The sequence below is a fragment of the Misgurnus anguillicaudatus genome, chromosome 11, assembly GCF_027580225.2.
Source record: "Misgurnus anguillicaudatus chromosome 11, ASM2758022v2, whole genome shotgun sequence".
In the NCBI taxonomy this organism is placed as follows: Eukaryota; Metazoa; Chordata; class Actinopteri; order Cypriniformes; family Cobitidae; genus Misgurnus; species Misgurnus anguillicaudatus.
The window spans coordinates 14,500,172-14,513,649 of NC_073347.2; the positions used below are offsets into that span (position 1 = coordinate 14,500,172).

The window sequence follows — 13,478 nt, forward strand, 5'->3', positions numbered from 1 at the left end:
TAAATTGATGGATCTGCATAAAAATAACGAATACGCGTATGTCAGTGTGGCTAATGGCACATGTCAATCACATCTGGTGGAAACATCAGCACTCGGGGGGAAACACAGATGAATTGTGAAAAATCCCCTATCTGATCATATCATTCTTACCGTCGTCATAGAAAATGAAATTTGGCGACCTGTCTGTGCGAGAGAACACACGGGCGCGCACACGAACACAAACACACACAAACACACACAGAAACTGAGTTCAGCTTGGAAAGGAAAGAGTTAAAGTTACAGTAAACACATGTTATGAACCCCAAATGCAAGAAAGGCAGCGAAACATCTCCCTCAGTCATAAATACAGATAACCCACCCTCCACACAGGCACACTCAACCTCCCTCTCTTACTAATTGGGACTTGGTTGTCAGGCAGATGCTCAGGTCTCTTTACTCAGATGAAATATGATTTTTCTCCATCTTTCATTGTGCCTTTGTCTTAGCTGAATGAGATCTTCATTGCCGTTTCATTCTAATTTCATCTTCAGTGTGCAAGACTCCTCGTGTGCACATAACCCATGCAATCACAATCAGATCCCATTCATGGTTTTTTTCACCAAATGATCATACATTATCATATTCATGACACCCACATTTCATAACCCAATCACACATTAGTTCATTTACATGTTCCCAGGCTCATATCATTAATATGATTCTCTCTCACATGTGAGCCATGTATCCTAGCAACAGAGGCGAGGGAGACGCATCATCCTCAGACTTAAAAAACCCCAAATCGATGGCCTCACTTTGTAATCAACTAGCGATAATCCCCAGCTCACCATCTTCACATGACATGCCACTGTATGGAAACAAATTAGCTGCAGCGTTAAACCCGACAGGAGTGATGGTACAGTAAAGTCTGGGACGAGGCTTAATTGGTGCCCGGGATACCAGCTAATGATATTTCGAGTGTATTCAGTGTGAATTTTTCAACCATGATAAAAGCCACAGAGATTACCGGTGAGCCGGAAATTATTAATATAATGCAAAAAGAACGTTGCCAGATCAAGAAAATTACTATGCGCATTTTTAAATGGCTGATTGATATACTACCTGTATGTGAACATAGACCCTATGGACATAAATGCTCCTGTATGAATAAATCTGCCACAACAAGCATACATTGAATCATCAGAAAAGAACAGAAATGTGTGCGTAGCGTGGTGAGAAATATCAGGGGTGATGTTTCTGAACACCCTCTCACACGCAGGCTAAACGATGATGTTGTACAATTATAGTGTTTTTAAATGGAAAACGTGTGTGTCTCAGCACGAGGCGTATTTCTCACATTCACTCGCTCTGTGTCAGTTTCTCTCGCTTTCCTTAAGTGTTTTTGGCAGAAAGCCCTAATGAGGTGTTTACAGTCACTTCAATATTGATGGCAAATACAGCTTTCACACATGTAGAAATTTACATATGCGATAAATGAGACATCTTTAATGACTTCTTGTTAAAATAGTTAATTGTTTCTTTCTTACCCTACAGACTTGAAAAGTTTTTAAACAGGTGCATATAAATGGTGCTGTATCTCTAATGGCTTGGTATCATCGCTTCGTATCATTACACATACACACACTCTCATGCTGAGGGTATGGGGGGACCGGAGGCAACCGTAATGATGCAAATCTGAAGTTTCTTTAATCACAAACAAGCAGGAGTGATGAAACATATTTAACTTATGCTTAATAAAATTAGTAACTATTAGCTTGGCTAACACCAGACCCGTCTCATAGAGAATGAGATGTGGTCTGGGAACCCTATGCTCATTTTCTCGTATTTGAGGCGTAGTTTACGAATGCCCAGAGCCATTTATTGGGCGCTAAGAATGTCTATCAAATGCGTCTATACGTAGCTCATAGCCAATCTTTCAATTATACCAGATGATGTATGTAGAGCGACATAAATTCAAACGTAAACAACTTTTATCGGGTATGTGTGCACACAGCTGAAAGCTATGCAACTAAACCGGTAACTGTATATTGATATTGAAAAGCAAAACAATTTAGTGGTACTGTGACAACCACTGTACTGTACAGGCATAATGACAATATGATATTAATAAATACCACTTACCATTTATAAGTTAATTGTACTTCGTCGACGACGATGCCTAGCAGGTTGGACCTATAAAACTCTGTGGCTATCATGTCTTGTCATATCCAAACATCCTTCGTGTGTTTAAAATTGTTTAACGCCAAAAGTTGCTCTTTTTTTAAAAATAAACTTGCGTTTAAAACTACTTCGAACACTATCTAAGGCTGCATTAAAGCAACACTATGTAGTTTCCATATAAAAATGACTTACAGCTCCCCCATGTGGTTGAAAAGCGCAACAGTGCCTGGTATTAAGACACTCTTCTGCAGGCAGGGGGAGGGGCAGGGCTGTGTTTCCTACCCTCCACCGCCACTTTCAGAGTGTGCTTGTAGAGGGTAGGAGGCTGCTCAGGTTGCAGCAACAGTACAATTTGTCCAGTTAAAAGTTGTTCTATCACTGAAATAATTTTAGAGACATTATTTAAAGGTAAAAAACTACATAGTGTTGCTTTAAAAAGTAACTTCGCGTCTGCTGCCGTGTTGGATAAACAAAATTGCTTCGGTGTGTCGCATAGACGTCACCATCGTCTTGCTGCCCCTCCCCTTTCTGTGATTGGTTCCCTATTTCAGGGGCAAAATTGGTCCATAGTTACCATGCTAGACCTGCAGCTTAAATAAATTTGCGTGCAATGGGGGCAGTATAATAAAAACATGTGATCAAAACAGTTATACGTATCATGTACCATACATTAGGTACATAAACATATGTAGCTACACTGTAAAATGTCCTTGTTGCACTTGCATGTTTAACTTAAACTTTGTTGACTAGTGAGGTGTTGCTATATATTATAAAATAATAAGCTAATTCAACTTTTTTTATAATTTATAGCAACTCCCCACTAGTAAAAAACGTTGAAATTAATTGTAAATTCAAGTTGATTAAACTTTAAAATTGAAGTGCAACAAGGATTTTTTATAATGTACCATACAAAATGTTCTTATGAATTTGAGGTTGAGGCAACTTTAGGACTTGTATGATTAAATCTTTAAAGTTAAAGTCACTACTTGAAGACTTTCCTTAAGAGACAACCAGAGGTGGAAAGTAACGAATTGATTCGAAGTAACAAATGAATTGAGCCGAGACAGGCACCAGTGATGCAGACCCTGAATTTAACTTTTATAAAAGAAACCCCTGGCCATATTTATGCGACCACTTCGCATTTTATAAAAACTCGACATAAGTTAATGATACTCAGAGTTTAAATTGGGCGGGGGATGATCCCAGGAACATAGGCTGAAGGTCTCACTCCATGAAGAGAGTTTGTCATTTCTCTGAAAGGTAGGCTTCACGCACATGAGTATGGAATTGCCGAACGAGTTACCTCTTATTTGCATGATATTTGCGTTTTTGACACCATGCGCATTACATATCTTCCGAGGTCTAGCAGCTTTGCGTGAAGTCGAACACAACTTAAGAACGTCCTTGAGAATGTGCAGGGTCATTAGACAATATTAGCAATAGAGAGCGAGCGAGAGAGAGCTAGAGAGAGAGAATAATAAAGGTCTTAGACATCAGGTGCCCAGGTGAGGAAAACTAGATAGAAGACGATAAAGGATAAAAGTAGCCATGGCACTCATCTCATTATATGTTGAATATGCTAATTTTGTATATTTAAATATACATTTCTTCCTTGTTTTATGAAGTCCCTCCTTCAGAACAGTGGCGGCTCGTGACTGCTCATCCGAGGATGCGCTAATTCAAAATAAGGGTTCGAATTGTCACGTGTGTGGTTCCCTTTTCCAAAATATGTGTCCTGCATGTGGAGAGATCCTGTGTGCATCACGTGTTTTGTCAAAATAAGTGCCTGCTGCAAACGCGTCAAAACTGTTTATGATAAAAGAGACGCTCACATTCCCAAAATACATGCTAGACACTTCCTTAACTGTAAACTCTGATTACTCATGAGATTATGCTAGTATCGGGCAAACGCGAGCATCTCTTTTATCATAAACCCTTTAGACGCGTCTGCAGCAGGCACCCACCCCGGCATGACACGTGATGCACACACGATCTCTCAAAGCGCAGAACCACACACATGACGGGCTACATACATGTTGTGACGAACTTCGCATCGTGCGCCCTCAAAAAAAATGTCACCGGCCACCACTGCTTCAGAAATACGTAGTGAGTTCTGATTGTGTAGCTTGTTTAGTGCGTTGTGATTCGACAGCCGCTTAGCTTAGCCTGAGCCGTTTGAGCCAAAGCTGGCGACTGACGTATTCCTGTGGGCGGAGTTTAGTCAAACACTCTTGCTTTAACGTCAACCGGGAATGTCAAATATATAGTCCAAACCCGCCGTTCGCTGTAGGCTTTGAAATGGGAATTCTGTTAAAGAAAATATATCGACTGGCAGTGACCTTTGAGCTTTATCATTTTGCAGGTATTATTTATGCTCTAACAGCAATATTACACACTAACTTAAGTTTGAAAAATGGGATCAGGAAGAATGTGACCTTTAAAATTACCTACTTTTTTTACTTACATAGTTTTAGACAAGTAACTTTACTTGTATTTAAGTAAAATATCATTAAAGTTACTGTAATTTTACTTGAATAGAATTCAATATTTTATTTTTATTTCCACCTCTGGATACAATTTATTAGTAAAAATGTAAAAAAGATCAATATATTAATATAAAGGATCTTCACAGATACAGTTAATTGATTAGTACCACATAAAGGTCAATAATATTAACCCATATATTTATATGCTTTTACGTGAGGTGGGCTCGTATTTAAAGTTAAGTACTATATTTTATTACTCAGAAGTTGCTTTTATAGCTCTAAAGACTTTTGCAGCACTTATATCTTTATATTCCATAAAAGTTCAGATTTTAAAACAGATCAAATAGAAAACAGACGCAAATGAGAGTATCATGTATGTGTATGTACTGTACAGCATAGCTGGAATAACGTGGTCTTATTATTATATTTAATGAATTATGTTTCATACTAAAATCTGTGAATTTTGATTGTAAACTTTGGTGTCCTTAGAAACACGTGATCATGTCTATCTCAATATAATTATTTGTTCAAGTTCCTCAGTTGTCTAAGGGCACTGTGAGTCTCTGAGAGGGAAGGTTTGTGCTACAGAGAGATGCTGACCTCATCGAGGAGCGTGTGTCCTCTGGGAAGGTTCAACAATTCTCGTGTGTCTAATGTGTGAACGGCTGGACAGCAGAGCGTTATTATCACCTATCATCCTTTTATAGGGTCATTCAGAGCAAGTCCTCTTTCTGACACATGAATTCCAAAGCAATAGGATCAACAAGTATAGCAATCGACTTAATTATTGTTGAATCCCAGCTTTCCCTTCATTTCCTTTTAAATGTAAAACTTGTATTATTATTTATAAAGCTTTATAAATTAAAATATTATGATGAGTGTCAAACTGCCGGCCATCAATCCATTCAGGTGTCAGTCAACTCATCTCCCCGAGGTACTGGGCAACCTTTCATAAGCTTCTTATAATAAGGTGACCAGATGTCCCCGGTCCTGTTTTTTTGGTGTTCTGTCCTCCAAAAACCCACAATAATAAAAATACTAAAATATTCAAAAGGTTTTGTCCCTGTTTTGTTTTGTTTTTATTCATAGATAACAACAAATAAGATTTCAATGATATTATGACCATTGAACTAGCTCCACGCTTTTCTTTTTAAAAAATCTGGTCACCTTATCTTATAAAAGACCACATATATATTGAAACATGCGCTCACCATTGACCTCCTGCGACCCAGCGTCTGTGAAAAGTGAGCTCATGATCTCCTCGAAGTTGCAGGCGGGTTCAGCAGTGTGAGGATCCTGCGAGACGTGGCGGAGCATCGTCTTTAACACGTCGTCCAGAGAGGACTCGTCCTCATGCAACAGAATGCAGGCCCTCTCCAGAAAGCCATCCAGATCCCTGTGAGCCCGCACCTCCTCTTCAAAGTTCATCAGCTTTACGTACTGAAACAACACACACGGGTGTGAGAAAACATGCAGGCGGGCACTGATAAAACGTGTCAATTACATTTATATCATGTTTAAAAACGTAACAGAAAGCAAATATTTACATTTATAAACAGAGAGCACAGTGATTTTACCACGTGATGCCCTTATAATGTGCCTTTTTATCTTTCTAATTTAACACATCATTCATTATAATTATTATAGTCGATTATCAGCATGACAAGTTTAATAAAACCTTTAATTGAACATTATAACATTAATGTTGTAATATTTTAGATTTATATCTGAAAAACTAAATATAAGAATATGAACTAAAACCATGACACTTTTCAAAGTGGTTATAGATTTTTGTTTCCTGCATTTTATGTGAATTACCACACGAGTTATGCGTGGTAATTTTACAACTTCAATCGTTTCTCAGTCAAACTGATTTTCAAGAAATGTAAAAATATTTGTTAGCCATGGAAAAAATCTCACCCTTCTAGACGTGTTGAGCAGAACACAGCCGTGGACATCAGGTTCTGTTGGAAAGAGAGAATAACAAAGCCAGCAAAATGAAAACAGTGTTTGCAAAACATCACCCATCATAAACCAGTTTTATAGAAGAGAACATACAGTAGTTTCTAAAAGAGCCTTTTGATAGCATGAAAGTGTTCAGCTACTGTGAACAAAAAAGCCATCAGCACCAAAAAAGCCCTACCATCACCAACATAACAAGTTCCTTCAAATATAATTCCCTAATTCAAAACAAAACATCACATACACTGTTTACAAGTAACCACCAAATACATGGAGCAGGACCGAGCGTGCATGTGTGTGAACATGTGTCCCTGCTTGTTATTATTTGTATAATTCATGTTCTGAACTGTCCTTCAGTTTTCTCTAAGCCCAAACCTTCACATGACTATATTAAATATTATATAAAGACAGACAGCCATTATCAAACAGAGATCCTGTGTGCACTGCCCGCGGAAAGTCCTTCCCCAGAAAAAGATATTTGGGCAGGATTAGCACAACCTGCAGCTGACTCCTCCATTGCCTTAGCTTCAGGATTAAAAAGCCCCTTGGATGGGTTTGGGATTAAAGGGGAAAACTGAGAATAAAAGCATCACTTTAAAAGCACAACTTCAGATTTTAATAAGAGGTAAACCTAGTGTTAAATAAACAAGGTTACATAACAATGCAAACCTTTAACCGGCTTACTGCTTGAAACTGCTTCTATTATTCTTTCCACTTCCATGAATTTGTTTTTATCTCTCTTTGTCATTTCCATATTGAGATGTTTGCATGCAATACACAACAATTATGTAAGGTCAGATAATATTGAACTTAAATGCATCAAAACATCTAACTACCCAATTAAGCTCACTAAGTTGCTGGCTATGCTATTCAAAAGCGCTGTATTAACATGAGATAAAAGGCAGCATTAATTGGACTGAAACTTCCCTGGTGCAAACCCTAATCCAAAGAGATTTCAGCAATTAGCCAGTTATCAAACCTAACACAATCAAACTAGCATCAGTGATTTGCCGGGGGCTGGTAAGATAGATCTTCACCCCCGTGTTGTGTTATGGACTTATGGCATAGGCATGCAAAGCCCTCTCTCTGTTTAGTGCAATATAAATTCATTTTCAATTTGGTTTACACATTTTCTAGGTTAAATGCATATGAAAGACCATTTACTGTAAACAAGCTATATTAACAATATTATAGTCTATCTATAGGCTGTTTATATTAGCATACTTTCATTAAAATGTCATCATGTTTGTAAACAGTACATAGCTTCAAAACCCATAACTACACTATAGTGTAATGCAATACAAGCACTTCTCATGAAAAATACTATAAATACGGCAGGTATAATGAAAGTCGCAGACTTGGAGGTGCACCATTAATAAAACCCAGTGGTCGCTAAAAAAAGATTTTATGACACTCATTTCCATTTAGAGTAATCGAAAGTGATGGTGTCTATGTCATTTTTTCCTCCATTTCTATCATGTTATACAGACAAATCTGCAGTCAAAATTGACAGGGTAATCAGGCAATGACAATGCTTAAGAGGCTTTGCCACTCCCCCTTCGCTTTCACACTTTATACCTAAACTAAAAAGTCAGACTGTGTTATTTAAAAGTAAAAGAGATGTTTGCTCATTTCTTTTTTTTACTAGGGCTATGTATCGGTAAGAATCTCGCGATACGATGCGTATCACGGTGCATATGCAATATATTGTGATACATTGGACTGTAAAGTGGAGGGATATATTGGTATATTTCCAATTAGGGCTGGGCGATAAAACAATACCGTTGTGTTCCGCCGATACGCCATTAACAATAACAATAGGGAAAAACGGTTCGATATGATGCCTGTTAATGCATTGCTAAAACTGCATTAGACTACATTACATCGCCATTCCTAGATTTTAAACATCCTGATAAAGGAAACAGCCAATAACAAGTGTTGCTGTGGGGTTGGGTTGCGCCATCGCCCTGTAACAGGAAAAGCACGAAAACGTGTAGAAAATGTTAGTTCGCCAGTATGGCAGTTTTTTGTTTTTTTTCCATCTGACCAGAATCGAAACAATGTTGTAACACTTGTGGGCCAGGTATACTTATTTTCCGCCTCCGTTCCGCGCGCGTACGCGTCAGCGAAGCTTTCAAAGTGTACTCACTGCAGCTACGCGCAGATGGCAGTGTTCGACGCATACGCAATACAAACTATTTCTTTTTCAAATTATTACTCTACCTGGCCATACTGATTTGGCGACATTTACAGTACATTAAAAAATGTAGGTGATGAAAAGTAGCCGATCCACAATTGCAAACAAAGTTAAGAACAAACAACAAGAAACAAAGAACAGGAATCAAACATTATAGTGACAAAAATACTCCAGAGAGAGCATTTATAGAGTTTTTTTTAATACCAATTTAATCGTTATGTAAGATATAAAAAAAAATTGTACTGCTAAACTAATATTGTTTATTGTTTGCCTTAATAAAGTGTGTATATAAAACATACAGTGGTTAAATTACAACTTTTTTCTACTTGTCATTTTTTAAAAAGCTAATTAAAATGTATCAATAATTATCGCTATTGAATGATATAACACGTTATATCGATGATAAACAATTTAGCTCTATCGCCCAGCCCTATTTACAATTTTAGAGATATAATAGGACATAAATTTAAGAAAGCTATCATTGAGAACACACCACCAAATGAAACAACTGCTACTCTATGAATTTTTATTGTAAAAATATCGATATTGCATTTTTGAGAATCAGTACAGTGTTGCACAACAAACTATCACAATACTCATGTTTTAATATTTTCTTACACCCCTATCTTTTACTGCACAAATACGATATTAATCTTTTTCAAAGGAGGCATTTAAACCCACCATTCTGCTAAATAATATTGGATGTTAAGTCCAGCCAATTGCTAAAAATCATTGGAATGATCACTTTAAACAATATGCTTGGAGGCCTTGGTTTATAAATATTCGCAAACACTCACACACGTCCTACACAGTTCAGATTCCCTGCAGTATGTCAGATGAATTGAATTTGGTTTTAATCTAGACAAGTGCTGACGGCTTATGCGCTGAGGATGACAGAACATCAGACCGAACGAGACAACGTGTGAACAAACCCCACTCGTGCTAATACGAGCCCAGCAAATGCGCAGCGGGAGTCAATGGTGCAGAAAAGAGAATTGTAAAACAGAACTAACTGTATCTGAGTAAACAGTAAGAAAATATTTTCTCTTAGGCCTGGGTGGGTAACCTGTCTGCTGGTATTACTTTGTTCATTTTCAACAGCAGCAGCTCCAGGAATATCAGATACATTACATCACCCATGGGATATTATAGTTTTTAATATGCACCACTCTGAAACAGTGAATGCAGCAGTAAATCCATTTTTACGTTCTGCACTTTTGCAGAATTTAAGTTTTTCTTAAAGTCCATTTGTTATTTAAGGCTTCTTGCTGCAAAGACTGTTGACAAATTTGTTGAATTAGAACTAAATTTGCTCAGTTTGCTTAAATCGAATTACATAATTTTGCTCAAATGAAATTAAACAAATTGCTTTTTGCACTATTGCGATATTTTTAAGTAACCTCTGTAGCTAACTTCCACTTAATGCTATTTTTACTTACGGCTGCGCAGTGAAATAACAACAATATTTGCTGCTATAAAATTTTCATTGATGAAATTATAATAATATAAATAAAATAAAATCTTCATTATGTTTATGTACTATGCAAGTAATACTGCGAATGACATTTAGAAGTAAAGTTCTGACCAGATGCATAACCGCGACAACACACTTGCGTCCAAAGAAATGGTCTATGGGGGTTTCAGAGGCAATAACATAAACAAACGGCTTTCATGGTCCAAATTTAACTTCCAGTTAGTTTCAGCCTTAGGGGGCACACCAAAGCATTTAAACGTTTTTTGAAAACGGCAGGCGGACGACGACTGTAGGCGCTTGCCAGCTTTTTCAGCGGAGCGATTTGATTGCTATTATACTTCTGCTTTGTTTATTAATCGTTGAACGATGCGCCGGTTGGTTCTTCTTATATTTGTCCTGCCCATCCTACACTGTGATTGCACCCTGAGTGAGAAGTGACACTGACGAACTGAGCAAAGTTAAATATTTTTCATCTCTTGGCGGTCAGCGTGGAAAACTTTGAAAAGCGCCACGGTTTCATTGGAAACAATTGAAAACATACGCCGGCCACCAGCGTAAATGTTTTGGTGTGCACACTACCTTAGATCAGTGGTTCTCAAACTTTTTCCGCATGCGGCCCCCCTTGTGTACGGTGCATTCCTTCGCGGCCCCCCCAAAGAAAATTTATGACAAAAAATGTTCTAAAATGTAACATTTTAATTAAACAAAACATATTAAGTTATACAGAGCAGAGCTGTTGGTTAGTAGCCTTATTTTTTAGGTTTAATTACACAGAATTCATGATAAATTAATGTATTTCATAAAATAATCATAAAACTGGGCCCCCCCTGGCACCATCTCGCGGCCCCCCGGGGGCCCCGGACCCCAGTTTGAGAACCACTGCCTTAGATGACACGGACCTTTGGCTGAACGTCTGATGCATATGGAACACTTATCTAACACTTCACCAGATTTGTTGCGATCTTTAAGTCTTTCCTCGCCATTGACAAGTTATTTTGTCAATCCGCAATACCGCTGTTATCCACCAGAAAACCCTGAAGTATCGCCATTAGGCAAACAGCTGTATGTCCGTCAAAGTTTTGAGGATCGCTCTACATCTGGGGCCTCATTTATAAAATGCTGCGTAAAAAACATCCTACATTTGATCTTACAATCATTTAACAAAAATGCGTACATGTGATTCATAAACCGCACGTACGCGCAGAAAACGCGCGTACCCCTTTCAAATCTATAAATCGCAAATGAACTTGAACTTGTGCGCGCAGCCGAGCAGTTTCAGATCTCCGCCTTTAAACGATCTGAAGGGATTATGGATACAGTATGGGTTTTTTAGTAGCATCTAGCGTGTGAGATTGCAAACTGTAACAATTTTAAAACGCAAAGAGAAGCTACGGTCGCTGCCACAGCACAAACAAGTCATCGTCTAAGACAACACAGGGATGAAACGTGCTTTGTAGAGCAGATTGCCCATTTAGGGCTACTGTAGAAACATGATGGCGACTTCCATGTAGGGAAACCCACCGTGTATGTAGTTAAAAACGTCTCATTTCTCGGTCTTAAAAACAATACAGTTCATAATGTAAGGTCTTTATACACCACTGATAATATCGTTGTTTATATTATGTTGCATTTCTGTCAAGAGATCCTTTAAAAGTTACACATTGCACCTTTAAAATATGTCTTTGAAATGCATGACAATCAACAAAAGCAGCCAGTTTAAGACCAGCATAAAAGAAAACTCCTTCAATACTGTAAAAAAACATCCCAGGGTGAACATATATGAAAAGGAGGATGAAAAACCATGTTAAGAGGAAGAAAATTTCTTGTTAACGTAGGCCAAAACATCACTGCTGTTAGGCTACCTCCATGCACACTTGTTGAATCTTTCCCAGTGGTTTCAAAAGCATATTTATCCTTTTGTATGCCCTTCCTGAAGAGTAAATTAAACTGCAGACACTCTTTTTTTCTCAATTGTCACCTTGGATTACATTTTCTTGCCGAGACTGAATGCAGAAAGAAAAGAGGTGGCTTGTGTGCGGTTTTGAGTGACAACAGGTGACCTGTCACCGTGTGTGGGTTTGGTGGGGGGTGCTACGACATAATCACAGCACACCTGAGACTGTTGCCTTGGCAACAGCTGACCTGCTAACCTGAGCATCTCCAGAGCTAATCAACAGCTCAGGGTCTAACTGCCATCCCACCCTGAACTTGCTCACACAACACACACATTCGCTGACCTGTCCCTCCTTGGTGTGTCTGGGTGCCGTAGAGATGAATGTCATCTCCTGATGGGATGGGAGAGTCCTGGCCCTCCTCACGTTCCTCGCTCCCGTCCTCCGGCTCCTCTCTCTCCCTCTGCTCTAAGAGTAGACACACACAAGCATTTACAATCTGCACACACACTTTTTAATATATATATACTGTATAGACATACATTTCGATAGACAATATTTGTGCCTATATTAGTGTCCTGGAGTGTGACACTAAACTATATTTAATAATCTGTATTTGAAGCTACTTCAAATATATACTTTTTTATAAATATTATATTTTTATACAATGTTGCATATACATTATCAGTTTTTAAACATGTATTTTACATACAGCAGTGCACCTACACTTTACACTTTCATATTCTTTTATAGAAGGTTTCAGCAGCAACAACATTTTGTCGACTAAAAGCAACTTCCGGTAGACAAGGCAAATTATTTTTTATACTGGCCAGGTTTTTACTTGCCCCACCAAAAAAGATTTCAGTGTCAAATATTTAAAATAATAATTCAAAAGTCAAATATGATCGCATACATATACATCTTTTTCATCGTTTGTTTAGACAATTGCCAATTTTAAATGTAAACTCTAATACTAAAATTTCACAATACTCTCATCGTAGTTCCAGGTATATCAGGATTAACTGTGCACTGAAATGGAGAACTCATATCAAAGGAATCTTGTTGTGAGGAAGATAATGAACCAATATTAATAAAACAGTGTTATTAATATGCTCTCAATGCGCTTAAAATTCTCTTTATATGTCTCGCCATTAAGTTCAGTGGAGCAGATGAAGGGTTACCCTTTTAGACACCATGCACGCTATGTGCTGTCGGCTTTTCTCATTTGCTTCGAGGTTTTGTTTATGGTAGTTGCTTGTTCCAACCAAAAATGCTCCTGACTTATTTGCTTTACCTGGAAACTGACATAA

General features: G+C 38.0%; 1 protein-coding gene across 14 annotated transcripts in view; it reads right to left on the reverse strand.

Moving 5' to 3' along the window:
- Positions 1–13,478, reverse strand: part of slc4a11 (solute carrier family 4 member 11) — an 81,045-nt gene that overhangs the window by 41,733 nt on the left and 25,834 nt on the right. For 8 of the 14 annotated variants that reach the window (XM_055169993.2, XM_073873096.1, XM_073873098.1 and 5 more), the window contains exons 3-6: positions 12,514–12,636; positions 6,564–6,607; positions 5,855–6,083; positions 151–183 (exon numbers count right to left, since the gene is read on the reverse strand). In XM_055169993.2, coding sequence (XP_055025968.1) covers positions 151–183; positions 5,855–6,083; positions 6,564–6,607; positions 12,514–12,636 — 429 coding nt within the window. The remainder of the gene's footprint in view (positions 1–150; positions 184–5,854; positions 6,084–6,563; positions 6,608–12,513; positions 12,637–13,478) is intronic. The other 6 variants (XM_055170000.2, XM_055169999.2, XM_055170002.2 and 3 more) reach the window with 2 other exon arrangements.